This window comes from Lytechinus variegatus, chromosome 2, assembly GCF_018143015.1.
Source record: "Lytechinus variegatus isolate NC3 chromosome 2, Lvar_3.0, whole genome shotgun sequence".
Classification (NCBI taxonomy): domain Eukaryota; kingdom Metazoa; phylum Echinodermata; class Echinoidea; order Temnopleuroida; family Toxopneustidae; genus Lytechinus; species Lytechinus variegatus.
This window is the reverse complement of record NC_054741.1, coordinates 34,464,007-34,480,173: the sequence shown is the minus strand read 5'-3', so window position 1 is coordinate 34,480,173 and position 16,167 is coordinate 34,464,007. Positions and strand designations below refer to the sequence as shown.

Below are 16,167 nucleotides of genomic sequence, written 5' to 3'. Positions count from 1 at the left end.
ATTCAATTGAGGCTTTCTTTTACATACCCCACTCCACGCCCAAGCTTATCCCCCAAGGTGGATGGTCAAAGACAAGAAACAAAGGACTCTCTATTGACCAAAGTGATTTTCATGGACTTAGTGCGCTTGGGTTGGTCAAGCAGGTATACCACTGCACATACTAACCATAAACATTATATTACATTACAGTAAAGTATAAGTGGACAGGAAGTATACAGAGAGAGATAGAGAGAGAGAGAGAAAGATAGGGTGAGGGGTGCATAACTATATAAAGCAAAAATATATAATGAAACATTCAATTATAGATAAAAACATTGACTACGACAGAATTTATAACTGGCTACATGAAGTATAAACCAACAATCTACATTTCATCATAAATTTGATAACTTAATGGAATCTGCCGCAACATACCCGGCCCCAAATGAGGCTCTATACCAAAGACTCATTTCGAATATTCTTATAAATGCGGCAGTTATTTTAATGAAGATCAAGCTTAATAAACTACAAAAAATTCCTTATTGAATTATCATATAAACTTGACTCTGAAGAAAGAAATAAGATTCCTATTGAATAAATCTTCTTTTCAACAATTCTGCGTGCACGTAAAGTGATTGATTTAGGACTTGTGAAGTATTGCTTACTATTGCCAATGAGCCGCCACATCAACATAAATTATTGCTGAAATATCAAGTTCTTGAATAGGAAAAACACAAAGGATATATTGAATGATGGTTGAATGAGACATTTAAGTTTGCAGCTCAGATGATGGTAATTTATTTCGCAGCTTCTAGCAAGCATAATTTTGAGATTGGCCTCTTGTATTGATTAGGCCCGATGCGCACCTCTACTTGTCGCACGCGTCCATGTTTGTCAGGGTAGGTGTCACATATCCGACCAAGTGGCCACTGACCTCGTGGGAGACTGTCATCAACCATGAGGACCAGATCATCAGTCTTGAAGTTAATTTCTTCTTTTGTCCATTTTTGGCGTTGTTGGGAATGGGGAGGTATTCCCTGACCCATCTCCTCCAGAATTGGTCCGCCAAGTACTGGACCTGCCTCCATCTTCGTCGTAGAAGGCAGTCTTCTTTTGTGAAGATGCCTGGAGGCACAGTCATGTTCCTGTGGTATAACAGGAGATGGTTGGGAGTGAGGGGCTCCAGATCGTTTGAATCTGAAGTCAGAGGAGTTAGAGGTCTTGAATTCAAGATTGCCTCCACTTCAGACATCATAGTGATAAAACCCTCATCCGTCAATATTTGATTCTTCAGAAGAATTCCTAAGATCCTTCTGACGGATCGAATGACTCGCTCCCAGATGCCACCCATGTGGCTGGCACCTGGAGGGTTAAATTCCCAGTCAATTCCTCGTTGGGCCAGGTATCTGTTTACCTTCTTGGAGTTGACTTGGGCCAAGTTTTCCTTTAGCTCGCGTTGAGCACCTCGGAAGTTTGATCCGTTGTCACTCCATATTTTTGCCGGCTGGCCTCTTCGATTAATAAACCTCCTGAGAGCATTGATAAATGTGTCTGTCTCAAGTGAATTGGCTACTTCAAGATGCACAGCCCTTGTAGCCATGCATGTGAAGATACAGCCATACCTCTTCACCTGGGATCTACCTTGCTTGATGAAGAAGGGACCAAAGAAGTCTACACCTGTATTATGGAATACAGGTGTCCCTGGTGTTACCCTTTCCTTCGGTAGATCTGCCATAAACTGGGTTCCGCGAGACACATTCCTCCTCTTGCACTGAAGGCAATGACCCAGAATCCTTCGGACTTCTGCGCCTCCCTTTAAGACCCAATATTTGGACCTAAGGGATGCCCATGTCATCCCTGCACCAGAATGACCCACTTGCTTGTGGTGGTGCTCTATCAGCAACCGTGTCACATGGTGATGATTCGGCAAGATGAGAGGGTGTTTGGCCTCGTCTCCAATCGGAGCTCTGTCAAGTCTCCCTCCTACTCTTAACATCCCATCCTTGATAATGGGATTCAACTTCCTGAGAGAAGTCTTTGATGACGACGATCCATTAAAGGCAGATGGAAAGGCCTGCCGTTGTACATGCTGAATGAGTGCTCGTTCAGCCTTCTTCAACTCATGGACTGTCAAATCACCAGTCGATGAGTGCGAGTCATCTTTCTTGACACGGGAATAGAGATGAACCTTGACTCGCAAAATCCATGCAACTGCCCTTTTCAGGCGGTCCCATGTGGAGTACTTGTTAATCAGTGGCTCAATGACTTTGTCCTCAGCAGTAATTGTGAAGACATTCTTCTTGACTTCAGGATCTTCTCCTGATAGTTCGTCATCAAGTGAATTCTTCCTTGATTCATGAGTAATGGGGCACCTCGGCCACTCAGATTCACCTTTCTTCAAGAAGGCTGGGCCATCCACCCATCGAGACAGCATTGTTGCTGGAACTCCTCTGGAACCATCATCAGCCGGGTTATTCCTTGTATCAACATACCTCCACTGATCCCTGCTGGTGCATTCTTGGATCTTGGCCACCCTGTTAGCAACAAAGGTTTGAAATCGTCTGCTCTCGTTTGAAATATAACGAAGAACAGCAGTGGAATCAGTCCAGAAGGTGAAACTGTTCAGAGGGATCCCAATCTCTCTTTCAATGGTCTTGGCAAGTTTGACTGCAAGGACAGCAGCAGATAACTCAAGCCTTGGAATTGTCATTTTCTTGATTGGGCTTAATCTTGTTTTACCCATGACAAATGTGACATGAACCTTGCTGCCATCTGTGACACGCAAGTAGGCACATGCTGCGTATGCCCTCTCTGAGGCATCAGAGAACACATGTAAGTGGTACTCTGGACTTTCGAAGTTGTCTAGCTTGTAGCATCTAGCAATCTTCACTGAAGACAAATCTGACAATTGAACCTGCCACGAGTTCCATTCCTTGGATTGTTCATCTCCAACCTGCTCATCCCATCCAAGTCCCCTTGCACACAGATCCTGTAGAAGGATCTTGGCATTGACAGTGAAGGGGGCCACAAACCCAAGAGGGTCATAAAGGGAACTTGTGGCAGAAAGGATACCTCGTCTTGTGTGAGGTACATCCTTGGTCGAGACCCTAAATTGGAAAGCATCGGTCTCCATATCCCACAGAACTCCCAGTGTCCTCTCTGTAGGCATGTGGCCTTTATCTAAGTCTAAATCTACAATGGATGCAGCACGTTCAGATTGAGGCAAGTCTGACAAGACGTCCATGTCGTTGCTGACCCATTTAGTCAGCCTGAAGCCGCCAAGCTGCAATAACTCTCTCAACTGAGATACCAATCTTCTTCCATCTTCTTTGGAAGAAACAGACTTGAGACAGTCATCAACGTAAAAGTTGTCTCTGACTGTCTGACAAGCATCGGGATTGAAGGCTTCCTTGTTGTCCTCAACTGTCCTCCTAAGGGCAAATGTTGCACAGCTAGGAGAGGACGTGGCACCAAACAAATGCACCAGCATTTGATATTCCTTTGGTTCCTTGGATAAATCACCATCTGGCCACCAAAGAAATCTAAGAGCATCAACATCAGAGGGTGTCACCTTGACCTGATGGAACATGCCCTCAATGTCAGCGACTAGTGCTATCTTCTCCTGGCGGAATCTCATAAGCACACCTATAAGCTTGTTTGTTAGGTCAGGACCACTTAGCAACTGGTTATTCCAGGAGATTCCTTGAAACTTTGCTGCGCAATCAAACACAACCCTCACCTTTTCGGGCTTCATAGGGTGTGTCACAGGATGGTGTGGCAGATACCATAAGGGGAAATTTTGCTCAGAGTTCTTTGTCACCTCCTGAGCATGGCCTTTAGACAAATACTCCTTCATTGTCTTTGAGTACTTCATATGGAGATTCTCGTCTCGCTGAAGTCTTCTCTTTAGAGACTTGAGACGAGACTCTGCCAGCCATTTGTTGTTTGGAAGATTGGGAGGTTGGCGTCGCCATGGCAGCCCCAACTGATAGTGCCCATCAGTCAATGTAACAGAGTCTTCCATCATCTGTTTTGCCCTTCGATCCTCAGTGGACTCAGCAGGTTGATCTGCTTCATCTCCTGGCATCTTATCCATCTGCCAGAACCTTTCCAGCTGAAACTGTAGGTGGCTGTCAATGGTCACATTATTGACCGAGCCTTTTCTGGATGTGAACCTGGAACTTGTTGGTCCCATGACTGTCCATCCAAGTGGAGACCGAATTGCATAGGGCTCCTTCCTCCTACCTCTTCGCTCTTCCTCTACCCAGAATGCTTCAGGGACATCAGAGCCAATAAGTAACCTTATGTCACTCTCAGCTACATTTGGGAGTTCTATTCCCCGAAGATGTGGCCATTTGTCCACGTCTTCTTGAACTGGGATACTCTGACGTGAAGTTGGTAACCTATCGATGGTCCATAGCGAAGGTATTTCGAACTCTACATCGCCATTGAGGCTCTGGATGGACAAGGACACCTCCATCCCCTTTTGAGATGAAGCAGTGTTCACAGTTGTCAGCTTGAAGGAGGTGTTCCTTCCGACCACCCCAAGCTCATGTATGAGACCATGCTCACAAAGCGATACGTCACTCCCGTTGTCAAGGAGTGCCCATGTCGTAACATCCTTATCTCCATTAACAACTCTGACAGGAACTACTCTTAAGGAGACTGCCCTTCTGCCACCAACGGCATGGGAGCTACCTTCATTCGATTTCCCGGCCCCAAGTTGCAGCTCTCCTTGTTCAGGATTCTTATCCTCCTTTGGCTGGAAGTCCAGATGGATTAAGGTGTGATGCTTCTTCCCGCATCCTTCTTTTCTGCAAACGCCCTTGTTTTTACACTCCTTTGCTGCATGGGACGGTTTCAAGCAGTTGAAGCACAGCTTCTTTTGTTTCACAAGAGAGTGCCTCTCATTTGATGATTTCCTTTTGAAGTCATCGCAGTTACCTAGTCCATGCCCATTCATACTGCAGCAAGGGCACTTAGCAGTTTGGGCTTCCTTTGCAGTGCTAAAAACTGCACCACCTTTTGGTTTGGTTGAGGATTTTGCTGGCTGCTGTTTACCAGACTGACTCCTACCAATGTGCTTACCAAAGACATTGCTGGCCACCTTCGCAGCCTGTTCCACAAAATCAGTCATATGACTGAAATTTGGAATGACCGCCTGTTCCATAAGTGAGTGAGCCTTTGATGCCCACTGCCCTTGTAGGTGTACAGGTAAGAGCTCCTGTATCTTGAGTAAGGTTTCTGTCGTACTCATGTCAGCAGTGTACCCTAACTGAGATGTTGTGATCTGGCACCTTCTCATGTCCCTTGCCAGATCCCACAAGGCTTGGCTGTCACTAGACCGTATATGTGACCGTTTCAATACTCTTTCAACATGAGCGCGGGCGACAATGTAGTTGCGACCGAATTGATCTTGAAGAATTAACTTTGCACGCGCATATCCTGCACTCGGTTCCAGAAGGATGCAGTTTTCTATGGCATCGCGCGCCTTACCTGTGCAGAACTGTATGAGATAATTTAAGCGCATCCTATCATCATTCACTTTATCCCCTATGTTCACCTCAAACGTATTCATGAATTTCCAGTAATCGACTGGATTGCCAGAAAAGGGTTGAATATCTGGTTTGGGCAAACTCATAGCCATAGCAAGCATATTTGCAATTCCTAGATCACTCACCTTATTTGCTGGACCTTTCTTGTCCCCATCATGGCCTGCCTGCTCCTTGTGAGCACCTGCCACGACCTTGTCTGTATTGGGGATAAAATCATTTGCATGTACATTCATTACATTATCCTTGCCCCCTTCAGGAGTTTGTGCCTGTTGGTTGCACCATGCCTGCGTTCTGTGATCTATGTCAGTAATGTCAGGCTCAGGCATTCCTGAAAGAGGCAAATTACTGTTACCTCCTAATACATATTGTTCATTTTCAGCCTCTTGCCACAACGCCGCTTCAGCCCTGGCGTTTTCCAGTTCGTTTTCCGCTTTCATTTTATCCATTTCCTCTTTCAGTTCGAATTCTTTTTTCCTAAGTTCTTGTTCTTTGAGCAATTGTTCTTGTCTTTTCCTTGCAAGCTCCTCCTTTATTCTCGCTTCCCGCAGCCTTGTGCTGGCGGTTGTACTGGCCCTTGATGTTGCCTTCGATGATGTCGACCTTGTGTCGTCCTTCTCGGCAGCAACTTCCATTTTAAGATCTGCGTTTCTTCACACCTTGATACACACAGTCAAAGACGTCCGAAGTTATAAACTCTGAGGGCGTCCAAGAGTTGTAAACATTGAGGTCGTCCAATAGTTGTAAACTTTGAGGTGTAGCTGCAGAATCAAACCCCAGAATCGACAAAGTTCAAACGCACATCAGCAACGACACCCGACGACAAAGAATAAATCCAAGCAACGCCTTGTACAGTTGAATGAATGTTTATTCTCAATATATACATGCACCTTGTGTGCGACGTATCATAAGCGGGTGTATGGGTGTGGTCAATCGTGTGAGAACATGTGTGTGTTCACGTATGGGTGTTTACGTGCGTGTGTGGTTTACTGCAAGAGACAGACAAGAAAATATACATATTTACAATAACATCATGACATGAAGCTTAGGGTGCAACGAAAACATAGTACATCAATAAAATACATAGTGCAAAATGATATATAAATAAATCTACATTATAAAGTCTAAAACTAAGACTAACTGTGCTTCTATCGTCAGGGATTCTCAATAGAATGTATCTTAGCTCTTTAAAGTTTTGACAATGTAAACCTCAGAAATCTGTTATTTTTTGTATACTTTATGAGATCATAAATAGAGGAAATAAAAACGTTCTAGGTTTCGTTCATATTGTTAGAACAGCTAGTTATCACAAATTATTGATCGAATTTGACTCAAACTCTTATTGAATGTAATTAATTGTAATTTGTTTGCAGTTGATATATATATTATATACAGATATAAATATTTAGTGAACAATTCAAATATGATTAATTATCTTGAATGAAATAATGATAATGATATTAACTCAGGTCTAAACTTAATATGAATGCATATGATAAGGAATAATTATAAACTGTATTCGAATCCCGTGTGCAATACATCAAATATATGCGTATAAAAGAAATAATAAATGAATAAGTATATAAATTACTCGGTTATAGTTAACCTTTCAATAAACATGGAATACATCTGTATAACTCAAATTAGGTTCATAGATTTGTCAGTATCTCTCACTTCACTGTGCTTGCTACAGACAGTATAATACAATATGCATATAGTTCAGTACTGTTAGAGTATCATGAAGGCTATTAACCGTGCCAAATTTCAGGCATGAATTTTAGACAGAAATTACATAAACTTTGAATACTTAAACAACACAATCTTTATATGGTCATAACAGCAATAATGCATTCTACAAAGTTATACAAGTTTTGTAACTTACCAACTTTTGGCTATCTGGGATTTTGACAACTTTCCTCAGGACATAGACTTGAAAATCTTCCTAAAAATGTTGAGATCTTAAAAGCAGGCACACCAGTACAGCATGTGTGTCTTTGATCTTGACTTCTATTCAATTGAGGCTTTCTTTTACATACCCCACTCCACGCCCAAGCTTATCCCCCAAGGTGGATGGTCAAAGACAAGAAACAAAGGACTCTCTATTGACCAAAGTGATTTTCATGGACTTAGTGCGCTTGGGTTGGTCAAGCAGGTATACCACTGCACATACTAACCATAAACATTATATTACATTACAGTAAAGTATAAGTGGACAGGAAGTATACAGAGAGAGATAGAGAGAGAGAGAAAGATAGGGTGAGGGATGCATAACTATATAAAGCAAAAAATATATAATGAAACATTCAATTATAGATAAAAACATTGACTACGACAGAATTTATAACTGGCTACATGAAGTATAAACCAACAATCTACATTTCATCATAAATTTGATAACTTAATGGAATCTGCCGCAACAACAATGCCGGCTTTCCATATAGTTGGGTTGATTTGATCAATCACTGTTTGTATGATTTTCCTTCCTCTTTCCTTTTGAAGCCCTTATTTTCATGCTCTATAAGCTTAAGATGAAGGTCTTCCACATTTCCATTGATACAAGAATAGTTTAAACATGAAATAGAGAGAGGGTGATATAAATTCGGCGATGGCATCTGAAAATTTATAATTCATGCAGATTTCATTCAAAAAGCATGCAGCAGAAAGTAGTTTCATATTCACAGTAATAATTTCTTTACATCATAACAAGCTTTTTCATAATGTCCATCAAACTTTGTGTGAAGGGGGTATATATAGTCCTGTAACTCGCTGAAAAATTAGTAAAGTAGATCGTGTCATGTCATAAGCAGACGTAAATGATTAGAATCCAATCTGCATGATAAAAGAGACTGCAATATGATAGAGATGGGCCAAAATCACAACATTGACAATTTCATCAGAACCAGAAAGTTGGGATATTTAGGAGGCCTATTAAAAGCTTTTCTGTTATTTCGGTAAATCAGTTGGATATGTAGTGGCAAGCTAATGATGTCATATCCACAATCATTCTTTAATTAATATTTTATTCAAGAATGGCTGTACGCATAAATTTTTCACCAGGGGTGGGGGAGGGGGAACAGCATGCATAAACTTTTTTGAAAAAAACTCAAATAAGCGAGGGAGCAAAACGACCGCGCTTGTTCTTGAGGTGCTTTTGCCTTTTTTAAAAGTGGAATTGAAAAAAATTCTTTCCATATCCTTTTGGTGAATTTTGTGAAAATTGTCAGTAAAACAAATGTAAGTTTTCAAAATTTCTGGGGGGGGGAGAACTGCCCCCCTTGCTGCCTGCATGTGTACGGGCATGTATTCAAGCTTTGTCTACCAAGAATGAAAAAAATAAAATGAATAGACAACTGATTTAATGCATAAGATATTCACTTGCTGCAACTTGTTTGGTTAAAAGAGAAATATGTAATACACACATAAATGCATGAAATTATCAAATATGTTATGATTTGTATTTTTTTCTTCAAGTTCATCTTCTTCTTAGTCTTAATTTTTCTGCTTCCCCTCCTCCTCCTCCTCCTTCCCCTTCTACTTCTCTTCCCCCTTCTCAATATGAGTGAATCCAGGGGGGCGGGGGCTGCGAAGGGTGCCGCGGCCCCATATTGGTGGCGCCAAAAGTAAAATAAAAAAAAAACATTAAAAAAAACTTGGAAGAACAGGAGGGAGAAAGTGAAAAAAAGGAAAAAGTTTACTCGTATTCACAATGATGCATTTCTTTTCTTCTTCCCATCCTCCTCCTTAGGTCTACGTCTTCTCTCCTTCCTCCTACAGTCAGTGGCCCGTCCAGGGGGGGGGGGGCGAAGGGGCTGCGGCTTCAATATTGGCGGCGGAAAAAAGAAAAGAGAAGGAATAAAGGAGAAAAGGACCAAGGAGAAAAAAAATCATTGTATATTTATCTTCTTCTTATTCTTCGTATTCGTATTTTTCTTCTTCGTATTCTTTACCTCTTCCTCTTCCTATATTATTCTTCTTCATTTTTTTTATTACTTTTTGCCCTTTTATTTTGTACTAAAAGCTACCATAATCAGATTTGCAGCGCGATGGGCAAGAAAGTTACGGATCAACATACCGTACCGGTACTGCAAATTGTTGGAAACCATGCATCGAGTGCATTTTAAGCCCAAGTCATCAAACACTCTTCATGAGATATTAAGTAAGAGTTTTTCTTTTCTTTAATAATTTAAAGAGATCTCTTTCCAGCCCAGGATCAGCCACACACCTACGGTCCAGCCGAAGTGCCATGGCCTGGGCTTCCGTGCAGAGTCGAGCCGGAGCCCCGACCCTAGCCGGTTGGCGTAGCGCAGCCGCTGAGCCCACTCATTCAATGACCAAGGTTATAAATATAATATAACCTTGTTCTCAGTTATATCTCCATGTGTGGCAAAAGAAGGGTGGCAATGTTTGGCTAATTTCTCTTTTTCTTTGAGGCAAATGCTTGATTTTTTTACACTGACAGTTTCCATTAGCGTACACCTATTTCATAGAACTTGGGTCTTATTTAAATTTGATTCTTTAAATCATTGTTTTCTTAATCAAAAATACTATAGAGATAAAAAATGAAAATTTTCTTTCCATATTACTTTCGGCATACTCATGATATAGGCCCCGCTAGAGAAAAAAATTGTAATCGATCATACCTCAATATCTAGGTTGCTAACTTCAGCTCACTATATATACTCGTGATATAGGCCCCGCTGCTGTGTTGAATGGCTTAGAATGCCCGTTCGCGGGGCCTGTTTCACGAGTATAGTACTATAACCGTTATATAGGCCCCGCACTACGGCACTTCAGTCACTCCAACACAAGAGCGGGGCCTATATCACGAGTATATATTAAGCTTGCATTCTAAGATAGTCGCGAAACAGGCCCCGTCCAATGCGCTTGTCCCAGCATTCGCACGTGTGTGGGGCTCGGATGACGGCTATATTAGTATACTCGTTATCGAGGCCCCTTACACTGTTATATCATGGAAAATAACGTGGTCATGGGCTTGTTTCCCCGCGGCCGGTGAGAATTATCATGGTCGGCACTGTAGGGTGCCGGGGGGGGGCTTGGCAACAATTTATGTTCTAAATAAACAAGGAGAGAGGACATTAGTTTACTTCTTCAGAAATTTATTTGTCGATTTATTCATGTATTAATATAGTTATTGACTTTATTTACCAGTCGATTGTATTTATTAATGTATTTATGTTTTTTCTTTTGTGATATAAAGAGTCAGAAGTATCACTCGTTTTAAATTAGTTTTATGTGCGGAAGTTCATTTATTTCAATCTATTGTAATTGATTAGTTAATGTATTTATGTTGATTAATAAATGTATATATATATTTATTCATTAATCATTTTCATTTATTTGTTTTCATTTTTTTTCTTTTGTGATGTAGAGTCAGAGGTATCATTCGTTTTTTAATTATTTTTATGTGTGAAATTTCATTTATTTATTCATCAATCTATTTTAATGATTAATGTATTTTTGATTTATTAATTAATCCAGGTTAATCATTTAATTTATTCATTTTCAGTTTTGTTTTCTTTTGTGATATAGAGAGTCAGAGGTATTATATTCGTTTTTAATTCTTTTTATGTATGGAAGTTCATTTAATCTATCTATTTTGATTAATTAGTTATTGTATTTATAATTATTCATTAATCATTTGATGTAGAGAGTCAGAGGTATTCGTTTTTGATTATTTTTATGTGTGAAATTTCATTCAATTCATTTTAACTGATTAATTATTGTATTTATATTCATCTATTAATCATTTGATTTATTTTTTCTTCATTTTTTTCTTTTGTGATATAGAGAGTCAGAGGCATCATTCGTCTTTAATTCTTTTTATATGTGGAAGTTCATTATCATTCCCCTTGTTTTTGGAAAATAAATTGGAGCCCCCCCCCCAGCATTTCATTGTAATTATTTTTTGTGGGGAGGGAGGTGTCATCAATAATCAAATTATATAGTTCTTGTATAATTTCCTCCGAATCTTTCACTTGACGTAATGCTGCGAAAGAATCCATTTATTCATTCATGTATCATATATCTATAATCACCTGGATGTAAGTAGTCAATATATATTTATATACAAATGTATATATTCAAAATTCAATATTGTAGCATTCATCTGGCTTCCTGTGTATTATCAATTTATTATATTTTTTTCTTTCCTTTCATAAATGCCCCCCCCCCCCCCCCCCGCTTCCCCACTTTTCATCCATTCAGAAAAGAAAACGAATAGGCATATTTATTCGGGAAAGATTTAATAATTTTCTTTTGGTCAATTTCATTATTGCTTGAGGATACAGCTGTATCTACACTATATAATCAACTTAATCTGAGACTTATCCCCCCCCCCCCCCGCCCCAACAATTGGGGATAGGCCTATCATTATGCATATTATCTATTTTACGTATAAAGTAGGTCCTACTTTCAAAGTACAATTTCTGTTTTTACCTAAATATCCATTTATTAATCTTTTGTCTTTTAAAAAGCTTACAATATCGTATATGCCAGTATGCCAGTATGATATGAAAGTATTTATAGCTTTATAAATAGAGTAGAATTAACTGAGCATAATGCCGAAAATTTCATCAAAATCAGATAACAAATAGAGTTATTGAATTTTAAAGTTTAGCAATATTTTGTGAAAACAGTCGCCATGAATATTCATTAGGTGGGCTGATGATGTCACATCGCCACTTGTTCTTTTGTATTTTATTATGTGAAATTAGGTTCATTCAATTTTTTCCCTCCAAGAACTAGAAAATTGGAATGTCAATTGATTTAGTGCATTAGATATTCATAGCTGCAATTTATTTCATTATAAGGGAGACATTATTCACACAAGTATGAAATAATTAAAAAAAACATGATTTTATGTAGTAAGATAAGAAAACGGAAAGTGGGGATGTGACATCATCAACCCACCTAGTGAATATTCATGACGACTGTTTTCGTAAAATATTGCTAAACTTTAAAATTCAATAACTTTATTATTTGTTATCCGATTTTGATGAAATTTTCGGCATTTTGCTCAGTGAATTCTACTCTATGTACTGAGATATAAATATTTTCAGCCCGGACCATCCCTTTAATACTGATTAAGCCACTTGAAGATTGTTTGTAACTGTATTTGATTGTATGGTTTTAATGATAATGGATTTTTGTTTGCTGGAAATAACGGCATTCCGCATCAACAAATAAAAAAAAAAATTTGATCGATCGTCATTTCATTAATAATTCACTATCCAAATATTGCATTTTTTTCTTCGCCTACACGGTATTCATTTACTTACTAATACCCTCCCCCCCCCCGATTTCCCGTTTTTATTAAAAGATTTAATAATTTCGGAAAAAGTGTCTCAATGTGTTCTTATAATTTATTTTTATGCACGAATTATTCTATTTCCTTTTCTGTGATTTTTCATTTTAAGGAATTTAATGTGTCCCCCAGATCCGAGATTTCGGGGCGGGGAGGGGGTGCAAATTTGAGAAGAAAGTTGGTGGTGCATAGGTCTGTCTGCATGATTGAATGCGTCGTACACAGGTACGGGTCCAGTAATTTTAAAGGGGCGGGGATACAGGCTGGTTGGACACATTGCCATTCATGAAATCCATGGTCGGCCACTCAAAGAGGAAGAGGTACAATTTTTTTTTTTGGGGGGGGTGATATGGTAGTTTATGTACATTTTACTTTAATTTTTACCTACAAGGTAGGCCTACCATACGGCCGAAATAAACGAGAACGCTAACTGCGAACATTTTGTGTATTATAATCCATGTATTAAGCGCTATGACTAGAGCACACTAAGCTCTCTTTAACCCTAAACAACAAACATTTATTTAATATTTAATTACTAAACTAAAAAAGGGAAAAGGACTTTACAGTGACGCATTAAATTAACAGGATATGAAAGGGGCGCGAGCTGATTTTTTTCACACTTGAAAATAGGATGCGAATGCTATCGAAGTTCGAGTTGAATTTTGTTGATATATATCGACACGAAAAGAGTATGTTTTTAAGCACTGCTGACAAGTAGGAGTGAGAGGGGGGCATCTTGTTCAACACTTAACTTTTCTTGTAGAATTTGATCCATTGCAAAACAAACTCATCATCATCAACATCATCATATCACCATCACCCTCAGCTATTTGAAAGAATATGCCCATTCTGCTTTATCAATGTTATAAATGTATTAATTCAATTAGTATAAGTTTGGGATTGTCATTTTTTTCAAGCAATCTGCTTATGATGACAATCCTTCTCCTGCAAATTGTGATATAGTTAATCATTTTTGTCTGGAATTATCTTTTTAGTAATCTTTATTTACAATTTATGCCAAAAATGCTAACATATTATGTTTATTATGTTATGAAAAATGTATTATACAAATGTTATGGATGCAGAAGAAAACAATAAATCAAATCAATCAAATAAAAAATAGTGTATTTTGAATGATTTCCGTATTGGCGTTTTCCTTGAACCGTTGTCTTCTTTGAATAGATGGGAGCATAAAATTATAGGTTTATAATTATTTTTTTATTTGGGAGCAATATTTTTTTTACCAAAATCCCCATCATCTTGGCGTATAATATATTTTTTTTTTTTTTTTGCCACTTAATAAAAAAACCCACAGCACCCCCTACTTAAAAATCGTTCCCAGTGCCCTGCTTAATCGTTTATCGAACATTTGGCGTGGATATTTTTTGTTTATTTCTCTATATTTGAGATTTACATAATTCTTGGTTTGATAATCAGATCATGCTTTATTTTTCGTTTATATAATTGTATTTCTTGAAGACGAAATGATATGACTGTTGTGTTTCAGTGACATTTGTTACCTTGTCAGTTTCGTCCGTTTAATAGTTTCTGGAGGGTAAGAAATTAACTTTATTTTTAGCATTATATTTACGATATATATCCAAAATGATATTGCTTGCATCATGTTGGATTCATCTGCAAATATCATTATTTGACATTGATTTACATGTACATAGTTTCATACTAACATAGTATCCTGTTTCCAGGCGACATCCAACAATTCTATAGGCGCTGTTTGTCATGCAGTTGCATCATACATATTCAATGAGGTCACAAATCGTGGCATGTTCTGATGTTTTTAATAATTATATAAATGCACAAATTTAGAATGAGAAATCAGATAAAGCACAAAAGTATTTCTAATTTCATTTTTCTGTTTTTTTTTATATACAAAAGCCACATCACAACACGTTTTTCTCGTTATGATTTCGTTTTTGTGTTTTCAAAAACCAAACTAAGTGGCTGATTTCCGTTTTCGCTTCTTCATGATTGGAACAGAAAACAAATCAATCCATTAGTACCTTGATTGTGCAGGTTACTGGGCAAGTGAAAGTGACAATTACAATTGATCTTAGCAAGACATCCATTACATAAATGGGTAGAATACAATTTCATATAATAAACACTAATTAAAGTATGATAATTTCATTAGAGAATATCGAAGTTCTTAACCAAAATGCGAGACAATAAAACAAATATTTTCTTCAAACATTTAGTTTAAGAATATTTTTTTTCTATGTTTCTGTTTTATCATCAACTTTGCGTCAGGGTAAAATGCCTCCTTATCGTGTCACTTAATAGACAACATTTTTTTCCCCAAAACACTGCAAACATGAACGAATAAATGAATACATGTATATGAATAAACCAGGAAATGAATAAGTAAGTGAAACAATACGAAGGAGAACGTGAAATAAGTAATGCATTAGCCCCCCCCCCCCCCCCTCTCTCTCTACAGTTTCACGTATTGGCTTTAGTAAGATAACAGAATATATTTTGTTATATATATAATACGGAATACAGAGAGATCAGATCCATAAGCAAAAAAGAGAAATTAACGATAATGGTTGGTCTAACATCAAATAAAACAAAAAGTTTAATACAAACAAATACATCAACATTTAAAGGACAAGTCCACCCCAAAAGAAAAATTGTTTTGAATAAAAAGAGGAAAATCGAACGATCATAACGCTGAAAATTTCACCAAAATCGGAAGTAAATTAAGAGAGTTATAACATTTTGAAGTTTAGTTTAATTTAAAATAATAGAAGTATATGCACATCCAGGTCGGTATGCAAATGAGGAAACTGATGACGCAACTCACTATTTCTTTAGTATTGTATTGTATGAAATATTATATTTTCCAATTTTCTTCTCATTGTCAAGTGAAACAATTCCCTCCTGAACATATGGTTCATTCACGTTGGCCCGTATTGTATAATATGTGAAAATGAAATATTGCATAATTAAAAAAAAAAAAAGAAAAGAAATAGCGAGGGACATCAACTGTATCATTTGCATGCAAATGAGTTGTGCATAATATATATCACTTATAAGCGAAACTTTAAAATATCATAACTTGAAATATCCAGCGTTATACTAGCTTGATATATTTCTCTATTTATTTAAATCAACATTTCTCTGGGGGTGAACTTGACCTTTAAACAAAATATAAATTCCTGTTATGTAACGAAAAATAAGGTTACTATAACACCTTCAACTACGACTAATTCAAAAAAGGTAAACGATTATTTTTAATTCAGATTATATTTTAATGCTTTTAAACTGTCAAAGTCATTCATGCTTGAATGA

At 37.9% G+C, this 16,167-nt stretch overlaps 2 protein-coding genes across 2 annotated transcripts in view; one reads left to right on the top strand and one right to left on the bottom strand.

Annotated features, from left to right (window-relative positions):
- Positions 1-847: 847 nt before the first annotated feature.
- On the bottom strand, positions 848-6,166 carry LOC121409757. Its single transcript, XM_041601662.1, has one exon. It carries the CDS (start codon positions 6,164-6,166, stop codon positions 848-850), a length of 5,319 nt encoding a protein of 1,772 aa, XP_041457596.1.
- A 3,401-nt stretch (positions 6,167-9,567) lies between these two features.
- The window catches only part of LOC121407929 (Fanconi anemia group A protein homolog), a 51,936-nt gene continuing 45,336 nt past the window's right edge, over positions 9,568-16,167 (top strand). The window contains exon 1 of the mRNA XM_041599180.1: positions 9,568-9,687. Within this exon, the coding sequence (XP_041455114.1) occupies positions 9,633-9,687 (55 nt within the window). The 5' untranslated portion in view covers positions 9,568-9,632. The remainder of the gene's footprint in view (positions 9,688-16,167) is intronic.